General features: G+C 46.3%; 1 protein-coding gene across 1 annotated transcript; it reads right to left on the reverse strand.

Annotated features, from left to right (window-relative positions):
• Positions 1 to 914: 914 nt before the first annotated feature.
• On the reverse strand, positions 915 to 23,931 carry MDH2 (malate dehydrogenase 2). Its single transcript, XM_049904865.1, has 9 exons — positions 23,740 to 23,931; positions 15,711 to 15,879; positions 14,025 to 14,108; positions 13,365 to 13,474; positions 11,642 to 11,767; positions 4,939 to 5,016; positions 3,733 to 3,832; positions 3,210 to 3,361; positions 915 to 1,218 (listed from the first exon to the last, which is right to left on the reverse strand). The coding sequence occupies exons 1-9, from the start codon at positions 23,803 to 23,805 to the stop codon at positions 1,087 to 1,089; spliced, it is 1,017 nt and encodes a 338-aa protein (XP_049760822.1). The 5' UTR covers positions 23,806 to 23,931; the 3' UTR covers positions 915 to 1,086.
• Between the last annotated feature and the right edge of the window lie 24 nt (positions 23,932 to 23,955).

Below are 23,955 nucleotides of genomic sequence, written 5' to 3' on the forward strand. Positions count from 1 at the left end.
TGCTTAGGTTTTATATAAGGAACATGTACAATGTTGTATTTCATGATTTCATTTTTAGTACTTTTTAAAAAAGCGGATAAATGAGCATCCTTTCACTGGGCATACCTCCACCCTGCCCGCCCTTTCACCCTACAGTGGCAGGTTGTCTGTTACTTGCTCCCAGAAGGTTCCGTGGCCTCTGAAGTAGAAACTCAGATATGGAGCTGAGTTTCTACTTCAGAGGCCACAGATTCCGGAGAACACTACCCCAATTATAAAGAGAATCGATTTCCCTTTTCTTCCCCCGTTTTTATCCTAAGCCCAACTAATATAATGAGGTCCTTTCTTTAGGCTGCTGACGTAAACACGAAACCATCTTTTTATAAGGATAGCACTGCCCTGGTAGCTGGCATCCTGTCCTCCTTCTGGAACTTTCCTCACAACGCTTCTTCCTAAAGGGTTGTCACTGAGCCTCAGAACTCGGTCAAAAGATGAAATTTAGAGGAGAATCAAGGTCAGCCAAGACAGCTCCAATGTCGATGGCAGTGCTGCTTGCTTAGCCAGAAAATTCAACAAAGACATAAGGACAAAAAATGGATGCCTGGCACTGGTCGCTGAGGAACTGCCGCTACGAGGGTGAAAGACACTGTAAGGCATCAGGGCTGAGAGGCCTGAGCTCACCCTTCTTCGGTTTACGTGACTGAGGGATGCAGTGGTGCACAACGGAGGGCTGGAGGGGCCACCTCCTGGGACACTCTGAGTGCATTCTGTTTCAGAAGTAGGCATTTTAGACTTTCTTGAAGCTACTGATGGAACCACCACGCTCGGTCCAGTATTTAAATAGCATCTAGTTCTGATTTTTAATGCACACAGGTGACAGACGCTTTGAAGTCAGCTCTAACGGGGAAGAAAGCACAATGTTTACAGAGACGACCTTGAAAAAAGAAAATCGAAGATGGCTTTTATTGATGTGCCAATAGCCCAACCAACAACTTGGAAGGGATGATAATGTCAGAGCAAATTAAAATACAAAGGTATCTGAAATGGCTTTACAGTGACATGATGCCTTAATAAATTAAGGAAACTGAGTACTCATTAATGACTTGCTTATTTCATGTTCTTTACAAACTCTTCTCCTTTCTTGATTGAGGCTTTCAGCTCAGGAACTGCCTCAGCTATCATCTTCTCTTCAAAAGAGGAGATTTTGCCAATGCCCAGGTTCTTCTCAATGCCATTTTTCTGGAGAGAGAAGACCACAAAAATTTTATGATGGTAAAACACACATTAACATACAATTCACCATTTAAACATTTTATACAATTCAGTGGCACACTGGTTAGGGCGCGTGGCTGCTAACCAAAAGACTGATGGTTGGAACCCACCAGCCGCTCTGCAGGAGAGATGGGGCAGTTTGCTTCCATAGAGATTACAGCCTTGGAAACTCTGAAGCAGTTCTACTCTGTCCTATAGGGTCGTTGTGAGTCGGAATCGACTTGGCGGCAACAGGTTAGTACATTCATGCTGTACAGCCACCATCACTATTCATTCCAGAACATCTGCGTCACCCCAAAAGGCAACTCCACACCCATTAAGCAGCCACTCCCCATTCTGCTCTCCGCCAGCCCCTGGCAACCACTAATCTGCTTGGGAGGCAGTACAATTTTACAGCAAAGTCTCCACGAATAAATCTGTTAACAGAAAACCCGACCTGTGGCTCTGCCTGGACTCTCCATACCTGTGGGTCCCAGACGAACAGAGAGCCACAATTACCAGGACATGCCTGGGCAGGTCTGGTGCTCAGGCTTCAGGGCCAGACAGACCTAGGTTGGGATCCCGGCCCTGTGACTTAGTACCTGTGTGCTTTTGGAAGGGCGTACTAGCTATCTCAGAGGCTGTGAGAGCAAAGGTAGAAGACTTAGCATTGTACTTGGCACGTGAAGTACTTCATAGTCAGTAGCATTTTCTATTGTTCTCCCTGACATAGTCCATAGTTTTAGGTCCTAGTCTCTTCCCCGAGTGTGTAAAGGACTGAAGAAAAAAATTTTAATATTCATCTTAATCCAATATAATTAAGTAGGGAAATGCCTGCCACTAAAACAAAACAAAGAACCGGAACAGCTGTCTTTGCACTGTTTTTACCTCCCACTTCAGTTTGAGCCTAGGAGGACACAGGCAGGTCAGCCAAGCTGGTACTGCAACTGTGAAATCCAGGTGAGGCTGCCCTGCCATCTAAAGCAAAACTGAGAACCGTTTCTGCCGCAGCTCAGGCTCACGCTTGGCTTAAACGTGATCTCCTCTGTGAAGCCTTTCCTGACTCAAGACAACCGCATGCATGTATTCTTTACCTATAGGTCCCACTGCACTCTGCGCACGCCTGCCCTGCACTGGTTACTGGATGGCCTGGTTTAGTGTCTGTCTCTCCACTACATGGAGCCCCCAAAGCCTAGGGTCATTCCTTATGAATCTTTGAGCATATGGGTGCCCATGGGAAGGGTCTCTGGGTGGCCTGGCAAAACTGTTTCCTTCTGGGCATGAGGTGAAGACAACCATGTGTTTGCCAGATTTCAACAGCTGCCCCACACATAAGGAACAGAAACGTGGTTCAGCTTGTGTCACTGAGACCCTGGGGTTTCTGCAGGAGTCAACCATGCTGGACAGCAGCCCCTCAAAATCAGGCTGAGCCCAGCAATATGACCGGATGGGCTCAGTCCTGGATGCCACAGTTTAAACGGGACAACCATAAACAGCATTCATTCCAAGAAAGAAAACCAGTGCGGTGAGAAATGTCTGAAATGGAGAGGCTGACAGCTAGCCAACACCTCAGGTGCTCCTTACATGAGGAGTAAGACTTTCCAGCCCCTGAGGCCAGAACAAGAACTAACGCGTATACGCTGGAAAGAATGTTGGAAAGCCTCTTTTTTCAGGGCTGTCCATGGACTGCCTCGAGGTGGAGTGAGCGCTTCATCAGGAAACACTCAGGCAGACGTGATGACCAGCTGTCAAATCCCTGGGCAAGAAGAGTCACGTGATGGGAGGTTCAGACCCGAGTTTCCTCCCAGCTCTTAATTCCGGGATGCATGTTCATCCTTGACAATCCAAGCACACGCCAGGCAGGGATCTGTAGCTATTGCCCAAAGGAAATCTGAATTCTGGAGCAGATGGACAGGGAGTCTTAAATATAGATACTTTCCCTTTTTCCAGCCCGAAGAACCAACCTCCAGGATACCTACCCCCAGCACTAATGGTGTGGAGAAATAGGTACACTCCGTTTCCTTTGACTTCACAAAGGAGCATTCAACAACTCCTTCCTTTCCATTCATGGCATCCAAGAGGGAGAAGACGAACCGTGCACCAGAGTATGCCATGGACAAGGTGGCCGAACCTAGGAGAACGCAGCAGTCAGCCACGCTAGTACTGCGACCGTGAAATCCAAGTTAGCCTGCCCTGCCATCTAAAGTATTTTGCTAATGATCCTGCTTAATAGTCAAGATTTTGGGTCAGTATCTCTTTTTTTACATACTCATGGACAACACTGAGCTTTGCCAACCTCAAAAACCACCCCCTCCTCCACAGAGCAAGCTGGGCTGCTTTCTTATCAATGGAATGTAAGTGAAATACAGAAAATTATCGGCCTTTTTTTTTTTTTTTTTTTACCAAGGGCCTTAAGGACAGGATTATCTTTCTTCTTCAACTCTGAACTCTATCAGGGTCTCCAGCATCGTTGCCCACACCGAGTCACCTCCAAGAATCTACCTGCTCCGGCTTTAGCCTTGACCACCTCCGTGCCTGCCTCCTGGATGCGCCCAATGAGGGCTGTCAGCTGGTCCTGGGGAAAGTCCACTTTGGGGGTACACTGGAAGTCAAAGGGAGAGGTAATCCTATGAGCAGATTCTGGCTTGTCTATTGATTTAAAACCTCCCACTTGCCACCCCCAAGTCCTGGTGCTCCCAACCTCACCACTCTGTTGGTTTACTCCAATGCTAAGAACTTAGATAACCATAGGACAATTATGACAAAATGGAAATATACACACATCATTAGCCGTAGACTTTACTCAAAGTTCACTAAATTCCCCGTCTTTTCTTCTGTTGTGGGATACCATCCAAGATCCCACACTTCACTGGGTTCTTTCTCCTCAGGCTCTCCCAGCCTGTGACAGTGCCTCAGTCTTTCCCTGTCTTCCAGAACACTCTTCAAAAGCACTGATCACCTCTTTTGTAGGATGGCCATCAATTTGGAGCTGTAAGATTTTTCTCCTAAAGGCCATTCATTTTGGCAAGAACAATGCACAAATGTTGAGTCCCTCTCAGTGCCTTATACTAAGGGGCCGTGATACTGATTTTTTTATTGTTGTAAAAATTTATATAACAACATTTACATATATTTCACATTTTTGACTTTTTCTTCACATGTACAATTTAGTGAGATCGATTACATTAATCATGTTATGCAACCATTACCAGTTATCTTCTGCCAAATTTCTATCACCACTAAGAGAAGCTTAACGCTTCCTAAACAGTGACTCCCCTTTTCTCCCTCCCTCCAGCCCCTGGAAACCACGAATACAAACCTCACTCTGTGATGCTGATTTGATGTGCCTTACTCCCGGGGATGTCTACCCTTGTCTCTACTCTTTTTTAAGCCCTGCTTCTTAGTCCACTCTGGCCTACCGAGGAACCAGTAATTACGTTCTAACAGCAGTTTCCACTGTGGGTTGGAGCTGACCTGAAGGTGTGTATGGGAGCTGACCACTTTGAGCACCTTCTGGCCACATTCACTCCAACAGGATGTAGACCCCTGAAATGTTGGAGCATGACCACAGCCCCAGAGGCCATACCCGAAGTCCTTTCAAAATACAGTGGACAGTTAAACATTTCTCAGTATGTCTGGAGGGTCTGCAAGGAGAACCTCTTCAAGGTGCTCCAGGTTTCAAGGCTTCCTGCAATGGCACACACGTACCTGAGAGATCAGGGGGATGATGGTCTTCCCGGCATGGCCACCAATGACAGGAACGTTAACTCGGGCTGGATCCAAACCCTGGTCCATAAAGTGTGAACTTGATTAATTTTTAACAAGCTCTTTGAGTATCAACAAGTTATATCCACCTATCCCACCAATACCAGAAAAATCCACAGAGCTCAGAAGAAAATAATTAGAGAAGAGACACTGCCCAATCCCGGCCATTGCTCAGATCTCCGTCCACAACCCAGCCAATGGTCTTGCTCAGTCTGAACACGTGCAGTACTGCCTCTGTGTGGGCCCCTTGGTGGTCCCCATTGGTCTGACATCCTCTCAGAGTTGGAGGATGACAGTCCTGTTCACAGTGCGAATGTCATTCCTGACACACAAACGTAGACGCAGGTCTCCCACACCGTCATGGAGAACAGGTCACATTCCCTTCCCTTATTTCTGAGCACGAAAGCTATTCCAGGAAACCCACCGGCGAGAAGTCTGGCAACTGGAACAGTGAGTGGGACAGAATGAACAAATCTGAGTTGTAAGGGGTCAAAACACCATGACTCAAGTTAGTAGGGCCTGTAGAAGAGGCTGACTCATTCTTGTTCCCAGAAGCTGTGAACCAGGTGTTTCTTAAAACAGACAGAAAGAATCTAGCAGGAATTACAGCAGGGAAGTGAGCAGCTCCCCAGATGATGCTACCTTCTCCAAGCCCCACAGCTGCTAAAGAGACCAGCCATAATGCAGGAAACCAAGCACTGCCCAGTAAAGGTAGGATCAGCCTCACGAGTGGGCAAACCACACAGGATCAATTTAATGGAGCAGGGAGCCAAAGAGCTAAGAAATCTCTGACCAACTAACTTTAACAGTGCTTACAAGCCAAGGCACTGTGCTGGCCACCTGGGATAAATGAACATACTTCCTGTTTTTGAGAAATTCATTGTCAAATATGAAAGACAGATACAAACTGATGTTTTAATGTCATGTACTAAGAGCTACAACAGCTGCACAAGGGGTGGCTTTGGGAGCAAAGGGGAACATTTAACCAGCTGGGGAGAAGGCTTCCCGGGAAAAATTTAACCCCATCTGGGAAAGAACAGGAGGAATAAGCTAAGGGAAGAATGTGCTGTGCAGAAGGACAGTTAAGAGTAGAGGTATGGTCAAAGCCAACAGCCAACATCACCCTAAATGGAGAGAGCCTGAAAACATTCCCACTGAGATCGGAAACCAGACAAGGATGCCCTTTATCACCACTCTTATTCAAAATTGTGGTGGGAGTCCTAGCCAGAGCAATTAGGCTAGATAAAGAAATAAAGGGCATCCAGATTGGCAAGGAAGAAGTAAAAATATCTCTATTTGCAGATGACATGATCTTATACACAGAAAACCCTAAGGAATCCTCCAGAAAACTACTGAAACTAATAGAAGAGTTCAGCAGAGTGTTGGGATACAAGATAAACATACAAAAATCACTTGGATTTCTCTACACCAACAAAGAGAACATCGAAGAGGAAATCACCAAACCAATGCCATTTACAGTAGCCCCCAAGATGATAAAATACTTAGGAATAAATCTTACCAGAGATGTAAAAGACTTATACAAAGACAACTACAGTACACTTCTGCAAGAAACCAAGAGACTTATATAAGTGGAAGAACATACCTTGCTCGTGGATAGGAAGACTTAACGTTATAAAAATGTCTATTCCACCAAAAGTGATCTATATATTTAATGCAATTCCGATCCAAATCCCAAGGACATTCTTTAATGAGATGGAGAAACAAATCACCAATTTCACATGGAAGGGAAAGAGGCCCCGGATAAATAAGGCATTACTTACTGAAAAAGAAGAACAAAGTAGGAGGCCCTACTTTACCTGATTTTAGAACCTGTTATACCAACACAGTAGTCAGAACAGCCTGGTACTGGTATAACGACAGATACATGGACCAATGGAACAGAATTAAGAATCCAAACATAAATCCATCCACATATGAGCAGTCGATATTTGACAAAGGCCCCAAAACAGTTAAATGGGGAAAAGACAGTCTTTTTAACAAACGGTGCTGGCATAATTGGATATCCATCTGCAAAAAAATGAAACAAGACCCATATCTCACTCCATGCACAAAAACTAACTCCAAATGGATCAAAGACCTAAATATAAAATCTAAAACGATAAAGATCATGGAAGAAAAAAATAGGGACGTTAGGAGCCCTAATACATGGCATGAACAGTATAGAAAACACTATAAAGCACGTAGGAGAAAAACTAGATAACTGGGAGCTCCTAAAAATCAAACACTTACGCTCATCCAAAGACTTCACCAAAAGAGTAAAAAGACTACGTACAGACTGGGAAAAAGTTTTTAGCTATGACATTTCTGATCAGTGCCTGATCTCTAAAATCTGCATGATACTGCAAAAACGCAACTGCAAAAAGACAAATAACCCAATTAAAAAATGGGCAAAAGAAATGAATAGACACTTCACTAAAGAAGACATTCAGGCAGCTAACAGATGTATGAGGAAATGTTCACCATCATCAGCCATTAGAGAAATGCAGATCAAAACTATAATGAGATTTCATCTCACTCCAACAAGGCTGCATTAATTCAAAAAACACAAAATAATAAATGTTGTAGAGACTGTGGAGAGATTGGAACACTTCTACACTGCTGGTGGGAATGTCAAATGGTAGAACCACTTTGGAAATTGATTTGGTGCTTCCTTAAAAAGTTAGAAATAGAATTACCATACGATCCAGCAATCCCACTCCTTGGAATATATCCTAGAGAAATAAGAGCCTTTACACAAACAGATACATGTACACCCAAGTTTACTGCACCACTGTTTACAATAGCGCAAACATGGAAGCAACCAAGGTGCCCATCAACAGATGAATGGATAAATAAAGTATGGTATATTCACACAATGGAATACTACACATCGATATAGGAATCTGCGAAACATTTCATAATGGGGGGGAACCTGGAAGGCATTATGCTGAGTGAAATTGGCTGCAAAAGGACAAATATTGTATAAGACCACTATTGTAAGAACTTGAGAAAGAGTTTAAACTGAGAAAACATTCTTTTGTGGTTAAGAGAGGGGGGAGAGAGGGAGGGAGGGTAGAAGAGGGGTATTCACTAATTAGATAGATAAGAACTACTTTAGGTGAAGGGAAAGACAGCACGCAATATAGGGGAGGTCAGCACAATTGGACTAAACCAAAACCAAAGAAGTTTCCTGAATAAACTGAATGCTTCAAAGGCCAGTGTAGCAGAGGCAGGGGTCCGGGGACCATGGTTTCAGGGGTCATCTAAGTCAACTGGCATAATAAAATCTATTAAGAAAACATTCTGCATCCCACTTTGAAGAGTGGCGTCTGGGGTCTTAAACGCTAGAAAGCAGTCATCTAAGATGCATCAGTTGGTCTCAACCCACCTGGAGCAAAGGAGAATGAAGAACACCAACGACCCAAGGTGATTAGGAGCCCAAGAGACAGAAGGGGCCACGTGAACCAGTGACTACATCATTCTGAGACCAGAAGAACTAGGTGGTGCCTGGCTACAACCGATGACTGCCCTGACAGGGAACACAACAGAGAACCCCTGAGGGAGCAGGAGAGCAGTGGGAAGCACGCCCCAAATTCTCATAAGACCAGACTTAATGGTCTGACTGAGACTGGAAGGACCCCGGTGGTCATGGCCCCCAGACCTTCTGTTGGCCCAGGACAGGAACCATTCCCAAAGCCAACTCGTCAGACATGGATTGGACTGGACAATGGGCTGGAGAGGGATGCTGGTGAGGAGTGAGCTTCTTGGATCAGGTGGACACTTGAGACTATGTTGGCATCTCCTGCCTGGAGGGGAGATGAGAGGGTGGAGGGGGTTAGAAGCTGGCGAAAAGGACACAAAAAGAGAGAGTGGAGGGACAGAGCGGGCTGTCTCATTAGGGGGAGAGTAATTGGGAGTATGTAGCAAGGTGTATATGGGTTTTTGTGTGAGAGACTGACTTGATTTGTAAACTTTCACTTAAAGCACAATAAAAATTATTTAAAAAAGAGTAAAAGTATGGGGGTATGAAAATAGCACGCACTGTATAAGCAGAGCATGAAACACAAACGGCAGAAAACTTCTGTGTGCCCAAGGCGAAATGGAAGGTGGCTGAAAGGCGAGGAAGGAGCTTCCATTCCAGGGCCTGACTCTAGATGGCCCAGAGAGCTGAGGGAGGAACCAGACATGCCAAGTTTATGGACTGACTTTCATTCTCCATACAGTTCAAGAATTTTCCAGAATGCTGGGTATCCTGAGATAATGGGCAGTTCACTTAACTGAAGCCTGTCATGCGCCAGTATCTCTGGTAGGGGCCAGGAGCTCCCTTACACCCACATCTAACACGAAGGCACTATCTAATATGGTAGCCATACATGACTAGTAGCTACCGGATTGCAGCACAGGACCAGGGGCCTAGTGGGAACGGCGTGCTCTGGCCACCAGTTCTCAGCACTACCAAGAATGTGCATGACTGTTTCCAAGTTGCACTCATGAAGGAAACTGGATACAAACATGAGAAGACTGGAACCCCTGCCCTCCCTGCTTTGTCCACTTTCAGACACAGCCTAAATGCGATCTCCTCTGAAAAGCCTTTCTTGACTTTAAGACAGATGCATGCACGCGTTCCTTACCTCCAGGTCCCAGTGCACTCTGTACACACCCGCCCTGGCTAATGAATTACACGGTTTAGCATCTGTCTCGCCATTCCATGGAGCCTCCAATGCCTGGCGCCATGTCTTACGGATCTCTGGGGCCCCCAACAGTTACAGCCTGATGTCACAGGCCCTCAGATTGTGCTGCGGTATGAGTTAAAGTGGGGCTTCAGCAGCAGAGCTCTCTGGTTCCCAGGGCAGTAAAATGAAGGCTGATGGTCCAGTGCATGATCCTATCATTAAGCTGTGTACACAACAATTTGTTCCTGACTTTTTTCTAACATTTTCTTTCGCTGTTATTGTTGCGAATATACACAGCAAAACATACACCAATTCAACAGTTTCCACGTGTACAATTTAATGACATTAATTACATTCTTCCAGTTGTGCAACCATTCTCACCTTTCTTCTGAGTTGTTCCTCCCTCATTGACATAAACTCACTGTCCCCTAAGCTTCCTGTCTGATCTTTCAAGTTGCTGTTGTCAATTTGATCCCATATAGTTCTTAAAAGAGCATAATGCTCAAGGCAGACATTTTCTACTACTTAAGCTAAAATACTGTTTGGTTTTAACTTTCGGTTTAAGGCTTAAAGATTATCTCAGGACAACAGTTTCAGGAGATCACATGGCTTCCATGACTCCAGAAACTCTTGAGTCCACGAGAATTTGACATTCTGTTCTGCACTTCCCCTTTTCAATCTGGATTCTTCCATGGAATCTTTGATCAAACTGTTCAGTAAGAGTAGCCGGGCATCACCCAGTTCTTCTGGTCTCACAGTAAAGGAGGCAGTTTACAGGGCCAATTAGCCATACGTTCTGTATCCTCCTCCTATCCTGACTCTCCCCCTTCCTCTCTTGCTCCAGGTGAATAGAAACCAATTGTTATGCCTTGGATGGCCACTTGCAAGCTTTTAAGACCCCAGGAACTATGCAATGAACTAGGAGGCAGAACAGATGCACTAAACACATTATTAGGCCAATTAACTGCAATGTCACATGCAACCATGACCCTAAACCTCCAAACCAAGGAACCAGGTCCCCTGAGGTGTTTGGTTGTACATAAGGGCCTCAGCAGCTACTGATTTTTCTCACTGTTGTAAATATATTTATCACACAACTTTTCCCAGTTCAACTTTTTACAGGTGTAGAACTTATTGCCAGCAATCACCATAACTGGCTGTGTAACCCTACCCTTAATCAATGCATGTTCCCTACATTTGGGAGGCCATCCTCATCTGCAAAGTCAGAACGAAACGATCTGAAGCACAAGAAAGACATCTCTCGGGGGTGGAGGAATTCGCTCTGCTGGATCCATGAAAAAAAAAAAAAGGGCAGGTGTGAAAGGCACAGAGGACTCCAGACCCAGCCAAAGGGCCGATCCAAATCTACCTCAGGATGCAGGCCGGAAGCTAAGCCTAGCACCCCAGAAATCAGACAACCGGCAAGATCAGAACCATCTAAAGTAAGTTACTACAGGTAACCCAAGAAAGGGAATCACCAACTATAGACCAGGGACGACGATGCTGATATCTTATGATCTCTGGAACTTTCTGTTCTTTATGCTTGCTAATTTTATCATCCTTTGCCTAACGATTAGCAGGTGAATCCTGCTAGTACTCGTTTTCAGGGGCAATGAAAAAGGGGAAGGCTTGGGGAGCACAATCCACGTGGAGCTAGAGAAAGTCAGGGAAAGCAGAGTGCAGACAGTGGCAGCCTAAGTCCCTGATGCTGCCAGGGACAAGGACGAGGCACAGAGTGAGCTGAGTTCAGAGAGACACTGGCTAGAGCTTAATTCCATAGGGCCCTGTTGTACGGATTCCCCACGCGAACCTGGGAGCTGCTTTCCACCAAGAAGCAAGCTAGAAAAACATTTACAACCACCAAGTTACAAGTAACCTGGAAGTGCCCTAGTGTCTTCTACGTCTGTCAATAAACAAGGGTGGCCAGAGAAGTTCAGACAGGTAATTCAAGAGAGACCCGATAAAGCCCTTACCTTCAGTTCTGCAACAAAAGTATTGGCCCTGACAATGTCCAGGGTTGTCACACCGAAGATTTTGTTGGGATTGTATACTCCGTGTTTCTTGAAAACTTCTGCTGTGATCGGGATGGTGGAGTTAACCTAGTAATTCAAGAGACAGCATGATCTGCACTGCATTCTGAGAGCAGAGACAACCAATGAGAGGGAAAATCGTCTTGTCAGATCACTAACAGGTCTGAAGCTGCCAAATTAAATTGCCCTAATAATGCTGTTTATAGGCAGGCCAAACTGCGTGACAGGGCGGGTCACTGCGGGGACACTTTCTTCCCTAAAAGGTGCCTCTTTTCTCCTCTCATGAAGAAACCCTTAACTGCAGTGGGTGCTATTCCCTTGGTGGCCTCTGGACTCATACTTCAAAGATGCACGTCATAGTTATCGACCTTCAGCTCTGGCTGGGGCTCACACCCTGAACGGCTATTCCTGATAAAAGACAGCAAAGAACAGAGGTTAAAAGCTCAGATAACCTAGGGTCAAAATCCCAGCTCCACCTGTGTGGCAACTCTGGCCACGTTTCCTGAACTCCCTAGGAGCTGGTTTCTTTATCTGCAACATGGGGGTAACATCAATTACCAAATGAGGTTGTGAAGACGGTTGTTAGCTGCTGTCGAGTCCGTTCGGACTTATGGTGACCCCAAGTGTGCTGAGTGGAACTGCTCCACAGGGCTGTCAAGGCTGGCCTTTTGGAAGCAGATGGGCAGGCCTTACTTCCGAGGTGTCTCGGGGTGGGTCTAAACCACCAGCCTTTTGGTGACTGGTCCAGCACTTAACCATGTGCACCACCCAGGCCCTCCTGTCATCGAGATTAAATGACTTCATAAGTGGCAAGTGCTTACTATGGTACTTGGTACACAGAAAGAGTAAAAACCAAAAAGCCATTTTTATATTGGGCACTAGTTTCCTCCCTGACCAAAAAACAGCTGCTACCTGCTTTTAACCAACCACCCCCGAGGACAGGCAAGCTGGTTTGGGAAAGCAGGATCCTCTTCTCAGAGGACACGAGCACAGGCTCCGGGCATCTATCAGTCGTTACCTCCCTTAGTCAGCATCACCGTCACTGTCCTTTCACCCAGATCCTTATCATACCCAGAGCCCAGATCCAGCCGGGAGGGAGGGATAGAGCGTGCTGCTGTTAAATGTGACACGAGGCCCTGCTAAGTCAGACTTGGGAATCACAGCTGTCCTCTTGCTCAGTACAGACACAGCACTTGGGGTTTCTGAGTTGAAAAATGAGTTCTCTGCAAAAACCAGTGAGCAGGGCCTGGCGTAGCTGCGTGTACACGAGACCATAAGTGAGGGGAAAGGGGATGATGGAGAACGAGGAACTGCAAACTTCGAGCAGAACACAGTCAAAGCAGTCACTAGATTACCACTGTCGTGGCTGAAAGGACCCTCAAGAATGGACTATTTTCTAGGTGGGGAAACTAAGATACAAAGAGGGGAAGTGATCTGCCCAAAGGCACACAGTTAGAGGTGGAAGAACTAGGTCAAAACTCGCAGACATTTAGATCATGCCAGAAGCAATCACCGTGCCCTCGTTAGTTCGTCGAAGTTGGCCATTTCAGCACATTAATCCGAGTGTTGTCACTGTGAGCACGCTAGCATACTTTAGCTGGTCACGGTGAGCTTCTAGCACAGTCTCAGCAGCCCACCTGGAAGAGCTAAGCCCAGCAGCACTTACCGGATTTGCAATGATGCAGATCATGGCTTCAGGACAATGCTGGGCACAGGCAGCAGTCAGCGTGGCCACAATCGTGGCATTGGTGTTGAACAGGTCATCCCGCGTCATGCCTGGGAAGAATCCAATTCGAAATGTTCACAAAGTGCATGACGAACTTCCAAATGGGAGCCAAGTGCTGTATGTTAGTTGTTATAGGAAATTCAAATACAAGCAAGATAGGACCTCTGTTTTCAGGTAAGTCTATCTTGTAGGAAAAACAATCCATTGTGATAAGGGCCAAAATAGAGATTTGTAGGGTTGGGGGTAGGGGGTAGGGGAATCAGGGACAGTGACTTCTGAGAAAGATCATCAAGGATAAGTAAGAATTCCTAAGGAGAAGGTGGAGGAAAGGGCGATCCATACAGAAAAATGTGTGCACAGGGGCACAGCAGTGAGTGTGTCTGTGGAACGGTGAGACCGGGCAGGGAGAAATACACCGAGGCATGAAGGGCTTTAAATGCCAGATCAATGAAGAATTTTGGGTTTTTAATCCCACAGGCAATGTGGAACCTGTGGGATTTTTGCTGCAGCAGAGACCTGATTAAATCCTTTTTTAAAAGGAAAGCTACTTCTCTCACCTGATTGATAGAGAGATGCTAGAGAAGGCTTTTAAACACATACCTGGTTTTCTGGGGACTCCCGCCGGGATAACCACCACATCGCAACCTTTCAAGCAGTCTGGCAGCTGTTCAGGTCCCAGGTAGCCTAAGAAAAAAGCATCCTATTAGAGTAACTTCACCTTCTCTGAGCTAGAGATGCTGCCACATTTATGAGGACAAGGTCTGGGAAGGACCGTCCCACCTGGGTTCAACGCCAACCGAAAGCCTCAAGAAAGGCTAGAAGGCCTCACCTGTGAAGTGGTTGCCTTTGTGGACAACCACTGCCCTGCGAGTCTGACAAACTCTGGATGGCAGGAGTGCTCCCGTCACCCCACTTTCCTCTGTCCTCTCCTTGCTCAGGCCCCTGCTTCAGAATGACGACAAGTACCTATGGATCCTGAGCTAGATTCTGCTTCCGCAAAGCCAAACCAAGTCATGTGCTTGTCTCCGTCCTATGGGCTAGCACCTGTAGGTCACTCTCAGCCTCCAGTTAGGAGAGCTGTTTATTCCACTTCACCGTCATCCTAACAAGAAGTCTGCCTAAGGCATCAGATCAGAAGGCATGCTGAGGCCATAGAAGGCCCTGTGCTGATAAATGAGACTCTAAATAACAGTCTCTATCCTGTTTACTCCCACCATCTTAGGAAAAAAAAAGTCTATTTTCTAAGATTTCAGGGACATTTGCTCCAATGTCCAAAATCTGCTTTGATTTGGACTAACTTCTTCCTCGCTGCAGGAGCTTTCAGAAACGTGCCCTTAAAGCCCAAGAGAAAACAGACAAATTCAGAGGAGGTATAGGGGAACATACAAACACACGACTGAGAGTCACCTCCTGAGTCTTCAGTTAGCAATACGGTACTATGTCTCACCTATCAGACAGGGCATCCTCAGACACTGCTGGTAGAGGAAGGAATTAATACAATCTTTCCGACAGCAATTTGGTATTTTCTAGTAAAAGCTTTAAAATATTCACACCTACTAATTCTACTTCTAGGACTCTACCCTGAGAAACAAGATGACTTTGTTTATCACAATTGATATTTTTGTTTATCACAACTTATATTTATATTTGTAGTAGAGCAAACCAGGAAACAGCATGGATATAATAAATAATAAGTAACAAATTATAGTACAACTTCAAAAGTGATTTCACCAAGAATTTTGGCGACATGCGAAAATGGTGATATAAATGTGAAGGCAAAATAAGCAGGGACAATACTTATAAATTACTTCTAGAATACCTGTATTTACCCAGCAGCACAGACACTGCCCTGCTGTGGAAGGCATACTTTCCCCAAGAAGGTCGTGCTTTGGAGAAGCTGGCAAAGGTAATGCTGGGGAGGAGGGCTGGCACACGGGACGGAAAAGCAGCCTGCAGTACACCAGGGAGTAGTGTTTCTATTGCCCCCAAATCCTTGCAGAAGGTTCCTGATAGTTCCCCTCCCCATGCTCACAATACTTTTCAAATTAGAAAAAATAACTGGAAGATCAGACCACTATTTTCTCCTAAACACTGCTGTTTAACTAAATTTTATTGACCCAAGTCCAAAAAGGTGTAATCAATTGTAAAATTTAATTCTACAATTTACATGGAAGCCCCAAATCTCTAAAAATCCAGTTTCATTTAAGAATCTTCGTCTAAAGCTCGGACCCTGGTCTCCTGGAAAGGAGCAATGAAAGCTCTCCAGGGTCAGCGCACGCCTCGTACCTTTCACATCTGCTCTGGTCTCGACGTGGCTCAGATCAGCGGCTACTCCAGGTGTATGAGCGATATCATAGAGGGTCAGGCGGCTCACCAAGGGGCTGTTCTTCAGGAGGAGCGAAAGGGGCTGCCCGATTCCTCCGGAAGCCCCTAGCACGGCTACTTTAGCATTGCTCTAAAAAGAGGCAAGGAAAAGGACTCTTAGAAGACAGCATCAGAAGGATTCTCATGGTATCATGCAAAATACAGCCCTGGGCCTCTCTGACTGCAGTGCCGCCAAAGGAGGATACAATCGCTTTCTTTCTACCAGTCCAAAGGTCAGGTTTCATCCGAAAGTTCAGATGTTTGCCTTGGGAAATCTTGGGTCTACAGATTTTTATGATAGTTAGGGTCATACTCCAAAACCCCTCTGAAAGATAAAGAATGAGCCTTACTCAGTCAGGCAGCTGGGCTGGCAACTTCAGCCTTACCTTCAAACTGTAGTTTTAAAAACCATAAGCAAACATTTAGTGGGCCAGCCGCTGTAACTGGGGCTGTAGGAATGACTAAGGCCCCTACTGGCTGTGGAGGGGACAAGTGGTCAGGTGCACTGAGAGGTGACCAAGGGAAAAGAGCTACAATAGAAATACCATGTGCAAGAGAGCTGAGGGGGACAATCCACTGTCTGCCAAAAGGGGGAATCAGGGAAGATTCCACTGAGGCAGCAACACCTTGGCTGGAGCCTGAGGCAGGGTTAGGAACACAAGATGGGGAAGAAGGAATGTACATTTTTCAAAGGCTCCTTCCCAACCCTACCTACTAATTGCTGGGTCACAGAGTAACTCCATGTCATATCAAGTGACACAGATCTGTGGTCTCGGGCTCCTGTATCCTATGTCAGTTCTCGAACATTGCCGTGTAGCAGAATTATCTGGTAAGCTAATAAAGACCACAGAGGCCCAGGCTCCTTGAAGCAGGATAGGGTCTGGGCCTTAGTACATTAACCAAGTTGCCCAGGGGATTCTGATACTAGAATCACTGTTTTACACCCAGCTAAGCAAGAGAAAGAACAAGTAGCAGGTGGTGATACAGTTCAGTGAAGTCACTGGCCCCCGAGTGGGTGTCCAAAGAATCCAGACTGCGTCATCAACATCCAAAAGACAAGAGCTAAAAAATTCATATCAACTTACTACTCAACTTCATTCAAACGACTTGACTTTCAACAACCACGGCTAAGTGTATCTAACAACTGGTCATCACCTAATCCTATGCATTCTCGCTTTATTGAGATGTAATTCACAGACCATGCCGTTCACACCTCTAAAGTGTACAGTTCAATGGTTTTAGTATATCCACAGAGTTGCACGACCATCACCACGATCAACCTGGAACATTTCCCATCTCCCCCAAAGAAGCCCATGCTCATTAGCAGTCATTCCCCCATTCCCCACAGCCTCTGGCAGCACCAACCTACCTTTGGTCTCTACAGAATTGCCCACTGTGCACATTTCATATCAACAGAATCACACAATTCGTGCATTTTGTGTCTGACTTCTTTCATGTAGCGTAATGTCTTCGAGGTTCATCCAGGTTGTGGCACGTTAACAGTTCTTTACTCCTTTTTTATGGCTGAATGATGCTCCACTGCCGGATATACCACGTTTTGTCTGTCTGGCCATCAGCTGATGGACATTTGGGTTGTTTCCACTTTCTGGCTATTATGGCTTACACTGCTATGAACGCTGGTGTGCAAGTTTTTGTGTGGACATGTTTTCAATTTTCTAGGGTATATATTAGGCGTGGAACTGCCGGGTGATGGAGTGACTCCATGTTTAACCTTTTGAGAAACTGTCAAGACTTTTCCAAAGCAACTGCCTAATCATCCTTTAGGGCCCAGCTGCAATTCAACAGGCAATGACTTCTGACCTACCACGTCCCAGACTGACTCGCTAGCACCAAGGAGATCTGCAATCTGAGAGTCAGGCAAACTGAAAGGCTGGTGGTTTGAACCCACTCAGAGGTACCTCAGAATAGAGGCCTTGCATCTGTTTCTGAAAGGTCATGAAAACCCTATGGAGCGCAGTTCTAGTCTGCAACACATGGGGTCGCTGTGAGCTGGAACTGACTTGATGGCAACTAGCCCTGGTAATGTGCTAAGTGCAACAAAGGCAGATACTGGGAAGAGCAGCAGCAGCACCACAGAGGAGAAAACAGACTGCAAGAGAGGGTTTTGAAGGATGAGTAGGAGTTTGCCATATGGATGCTGCAGAGAGGAGAAAGAGATGTGAAGCAGTATGCCCACTGAGGGGAAGCAGTTCCAACAGTTCTCTGTGGCACGGGCACTATTAGATGCATGTGGAGGAAGGAAAAAGATAGGGCCAGAGCTGAGGGCCTAGAGTACTACGTCTAGTCCCCGTGGGCAATGGGAAACCACTGAAGGGCTTTAAGCTGGGAAGAATATGACCAAATCTGTATTTTAGAAAGAGGTGAGGCAGATCAGAAGACGGAATGGAAACATGCAAGAACGGAGGCACGGAGATTACTGCCTGAAATGGTCCCAGCACGACTCAGGGGTGGGACAAAGGCAATAGCAGCAGAAAGGATGGGTCATTATGAGTCATCTGAAGAAGAGAATCCATAGATTTAAGTCACCTCCCCCCCTCTTCAACCATCCAAACGAAGAGCAGAGGAAGGAGATCTGGGATGACTCAAGTGTCTGGAGTAACAACATTGCCGTTAAGTAACAGAAGGAACTGCAGAGGGTAAAGGCCTTGGGAGAGAGGATGAGTTCAGTTTTGCATGTTGAGCTTGAGGCACTTCTCTGTCTCTCTCACACTTATCCAGTAGGCCCCTGGGTAAAGGGGAGATTCCTCAGGAAAAGGGCTCGGGCTGGAGGTCTAGCATCACTGGGATTAATGGAAACCACAGGCATGGACAAGGCTTCCAGGGATCACAGAATGACAAGGAGATTAGGGAAAAACCCTGTAACACTTAAGGGGTAAGATGAAGGAAGAGGTGTCTACGAAGGATGATGACAAACTGGATGTAAGGCCACCCCTGCCCCAGCCTTTCTTAGCTAATTCCATGACTGCTTCTTGGGGACCTTTCCTATGAGTGCCAGTGTTTATAATTCAGGGTTACCTTGGTCTGAACCTCAAGTCATTCAGCAAGCTAATTTATTGGTGTTTGCTGTGCCAGGTCCTGAGCTAAGACTTTCTTCATTTAATTTTCACAATAATCCTATTAAGTAACGTTAACAGGTCCACTCTGCAGATGAGGAACTGAAGCACAGAGAAGCTGTAATCTGCTCAGACTCACAAAGGCAGCAAGTGACGAAGGCGCGATACAAACTGAACACGGTTCACGCCATTATGCAGACACCTTTCACCTCTAGGTCTCACTCAAGGCCTAAGCAAATTTCCAACCAACCTCTGTGAGCTCGTTTCTAACCTAAACTCTCCTTGGGAGGTACAGAGCCAGGCAGCTGCCAGGGAGAGGGCTAACAGAGAAAAGAGCAGATAGAAGAAAAAGTTCAGCGTGTGGCCACCAAGGGCCGCGGTCACCTCCAGGTCCCGACACTATCGCTGCGTTATATTCTACAGTAACCGAAGCCAGCAATACCGGGCTTCAGCTGTTAAAAGACCAGCAACCCCCCAGCGTGATCTGCTCAGAAAGTTCATCTTTTAGAAAGTTAAGCTCTGAAAGTATACGTTACAACTAAAATTTCAATTGAAGCAGTTATTATTTTTAAGTTGGTGCTTTAAAGGAGGAAACTTGATTTCCCAGAAAAGTAGCCAGAACAACCCATTTCCTGAAGGTTCTTGCAGTCTTACCCACCTCCAGGCCAATCACTCCCATACCTTGTCCCTAGTCCTAGGGACTCTCAAATTCCAGTTCTGCATTTTCAGTTCTGTTATGCAGTCCACTGGTCCCACAAACCCAACTGTTTAAATTTATCCTCTTCACCAATCCCACCCCTGTCCCCAATGGTACCTGTGTTCTCCCAAATTCAAACCTTCAGAGCCATCTTCTGCTTCTTCCCTTACTCCAGAAACCAGTTAGACCAGAAGGACCTGGCATCTCAAACGTCTCCCCGTGCTCCATCCCCATTGCATGATCTAACTTAGGCCCCACCTCCAAATCATCCTCCCCCAAATCCAAGTTTTAATCATTTCAATCCCTGGCTCGAGAACCTTCTGAAGCTCCTCATCTCCAGATGACTCAGCCTGGCCTCTAAGGCCAACCAGGGCGCTGATTCCAAAGTGGGGAGCACACGACAACCCCACTGGGTAGAGGATGGAAATGCTAAAGCTTGTGCTTTTATTTCTATGTAGTAAGGAATTAAACCCTATCAATAAACGGACTGACCGTGGTGCCCTCACTCTGGTCCCAGTGTGAATCAGTCCTGTATGGTTCATAAGATAAACACATCACGGCGGGGGGAGGCGGGGGGAGGGACAGCCGCCTCACTCATTTCTTTGCTCTCAGCGAGCTGAGGTGATGTTACTGTTTGTACGTTGTAAGATGTCATTAATGTAGTTAATCTTTATAAAAACCCAATCCTTAAGTAGGGGGATCTTTCCAATACCTTGTAGTGGGATGGGAAGTTTTTGTATTACAGAGGTTAGCTCGTGATGTCGCCGTACAAGAGCTGTCTTCCACACTTGCTGCCCTTTTCTGGGCTGAGGAGTGCTGCCGGCAGCACACTGCTTAGCAACTGTTTAAAAAATGGACACAGGGCAACATTGACTGCATCTACAACTCCGCTTCATAATGTCAAATATAATGCTTTATAATATTTGACTTTAAAATTTCGATTTTTGTGGTATAACTTCTATGACAGCACAAATATGCAGAAATAAACATATTGGGAATACGTGCTTAAAACATTTTTACCGTTAAGAACACAGGATCAAAAGTCTGGAGACCAATGTATCACTTGGCTCAGTCCCTGTTTCTGGCTTATTCAACTGCCTTCTCAACATTTCTGCTTGAATGTCTAACAAGCGTTTGAAACGAAACATATCCAAAGCCAAGCTCCTGACATCCATCCCTTCCAAACTTGTTCTATTCCAGCAACTTTTCCCAGCTCAGCAAATGGCAACTCCAAGGCCTGAGTCCTCAGTGCCATCCAAGACTCCTCTCTTGCTCATCCAAACATCCATCAGCAAATCTTATTGGCTCTAACCTTCAAAAAACTCAACTACTTCTTACCACCTCCACAGGTGTCACCCTAGACTATTGCAACGAGCTCTGACCCTGTCTTTCTCCCCTACCCCCAAGATTTTGTTAAAATAGGAGTTAAGATCAAGTCATTCTTGTGCTGAAAATAGCTTCCAACGGCTTCCAATCTCCAAGAAAAAGCCACAGTCCTTACAAGGCCTGCTCCTACTGTTTACCCCATTGTCCTCTCTGGAGCCACACCAGGCTCCTCACTGTTCCCATGTCCTTCAGGCATGCTCATCGTTGCCATCCTCTAGCTGGGAATACTCGTTCTGTATGATTTGACCTGTTTCCTTCAGGGGTTTACTCAAATGTCACCTTCTGGGTGAGGCCTCCCTCGGGTGGCCTCCCTCAACTGACTTAAAATTGCAACCCTCTTCCCCAAACCCAACCCCCTTTCCTGCTTTATTTTTATCTTTGGTTCTTATCACTAAGATACTTTTTTCCTTTTATTTTTATTGTGCTTTAAATCAAAGTTTACAAGTCAGTCTCTCATACAAAAATTTGCATACACCTTGCTATGTACTCCTAGTTGCTCGCCCCCTAATTAGAGAGCACACTCTATCTCTATCCATTCAGCCAGCTTCTGTCCCCCTTTGCCTTCCTATCTCCCCTCCAGACAGGAGCTGCCCACATAGTCTCATGTGTCTACTCGAGCCAAGAAGCTCACTCTGCCACTATCATTTTCTCTCCCATAGTCCAGTCCAACCCATTTGAAGAGTTTGCTTTGGGAATGGTTCCAGTCTTGGGCCAAAAGAAGGTCTGGGGACCATGATCTCTGGGGTCCTTCTAGTCTCAGACCATTAAGTCTGGTCTTTTTATGAGAATCTGAGGTCTGCATCCCACTGCTCTCCTGCTCCATCAGAGATTCTCTGTTGTGTTCCCTGTCAGGGTAGTCATCGGTTGTAGCTGGGCACTACCTAGTTCTTCTGGTCTCAGGCTGATGTAGTCTCTGATTTATGTGGCCCTTTCTGTCTCTTGGGTTCATAATTACCTCGTGTCTTTGGTGTTCTTCATTCTTCTTTGCTCCAGGTAGCCTGAGACTAATTTATGCATCTTAGATGGCCGCTTGCTAGTGTTTAAGACCCCAGATGCCACTCTCCAAAGTGGGATGCAGAATGTTTTATTAATAGATTTTATTATGTCAATTGGCCTAGATGTCCCCTGAAACCATGGTACCCAGACCCCTGCCCCTACTACTCTGGCCTTTGAAGCGTTCTGTTTATTCAGGAAACTTTGCTTTTGGTTTGGTCCAGCTGTGCTGACCTCTCCTGTATTGTGTGTTGTCTTTCCCTTTACCTAAAACAGTTCTTGTCTATTATCTAATTAGTGAACACCCCTCTCCCTCCCTCCTCCCCCACCCTCATAACCATCAAAGAATATTGTCTTCTGTGTTTAAACTACTTCTTGAGTTCTTATAATAGTGGTCTCATAAAATATTTTCCTTTTGCAACTAATTTCACTGGGCATAATGCCTTCCCAATTCCTCCATGTTATGAAATGTTTCATGGATTCATCGTTGTTCTTTATCTAAGATATTTTAACGGGAAGACAAACAATAAGTAAAACCCAAATATATAGTAAATTCCATGAGAACAGGGAGTTTTGTTTGTAACTGTATTTCTAGTGCTTAGAACAATAAGTATGTCAAATACACTCCTTTTCCACCCTTCCCCCTCTTAACCTTTGGTCGGCTGACCTTTCCCCACCCCTCAGCATCCGTTATCACCTCCACCTGTCCTAAGTTCACTCATTTCTGGCCCATCTCAAGGGCCACTTCTCATTCATCTCGCTATATCTGAAGCACCTAGCACAGTTCTTGGCAAACAGGGATAACCAGCGTACTTACATACGTATTTACTTTTTAAACAAATCAAATAGAGGAAACTGAACTGATGGGCAGAAACTAAACAAATTTGGAATCCCTTTCAATAATCACCTCCCTTTTGGATGCAGTACTTAGGAGCCAATGCCTGTATCTTCTTGGTTCTCAAACTGTGATTGTATTAGAACTAATCACTTGGTAAAAATACAAAGACCCAGGTCCTACCCTACGTCACTGATTCTTGCCCTGTTCTTTATTAGCTTTCAAGAGATTCAGACCTACACCAAAGTTTGAGAAGCACTATCCTAGAAGAAGATGGCTAAAAATAGCTTACACTTAAATGGTCCTAGGCCAAGTCATGCACTGTCACCACACCTAGGGATAGGGCCCAGTCGGCCCCCAGCAGGAAAGAGTCTCCAGAAAGGTCCTGTTGCCCTTTAAGAGGCAGCACAGTCTTCATACAGTCAAGGCCTGGCGATCCAAAAACCACTGACAACGGTCAGGAGAGCTGAATTCTAATCCTCTGGCCAAACTGTTGTATAACCTTGGGCAAGTCATCTACCCACGAAGGTCGGTGCGTCTGTATTGCGAAGTTAACGACACACAATATTACTTTTATTCGCACACAGCTCATATAGGTGCTGCAAGGAGAATGAGATTAGCCATACCAAAGTACTGCGGAAGCTGCAGAAAACTGTACATTCCTTTCGGTCCTAAAGCCCTGGTTTCCCAACCTTGAAGGAGTGCAGGCGAAGAGGGGAGCCCGGGAGGACTGCTGGCGGGCGCAGCGAAGCGCACCAGTCCTGGAGCTGGGCTATTGCCCCGCCTCCCGGGCTTTCTCCCCGGCTCTTCCTGCACGGTGCCAGGGCCGGCCACCGGAGCCACAGCCTCCGGTCAGCGCCGGGCGCTCCTGCGGTCCAGGCTGGTCCCGGGACCAGGGCTGCTCGCGAGCCCGGCACGTACGTGGCCCGGGCCCTCCGTTCGCAGCCCGCCCCTCGTCGAGCCTACCTGGGCCGAGGTGCTGAAGCTGCGGCGGAGAGCGGCGCCGGCAGGCCGGGCGAGGGCGGAGAGCATGGCCAGGCGGGCAGGGCTCGGGACGGCAGAGGGAACAGGCGGCCAGCAGGTCACTCAAACGACCTCCACACGGTGCAGGGCCTCCTGGCTCCGCTCCTCCTGGCCTCGCGAGATTGTCCTGGCTTCCGGTCCCGCCCCATCGCCCAGATC

The sequence above is a fragment of the Elephas maximus genome, chromosome 12, assembly GCF_024166365.1.
Source record: "Elephas maximus indicus isolate mEleMax1 chromosome 12, mEleMax1 primary haplotype, whole genome shotgun sequence".
In the NCBI taxonomy this organism is placed as follows: domain Eukaryota; kingdom Metazoa; phylum Chordata; class Mammalia; order Proboscidea; family Elephantidae; genus Elephas; species Elephas maximus.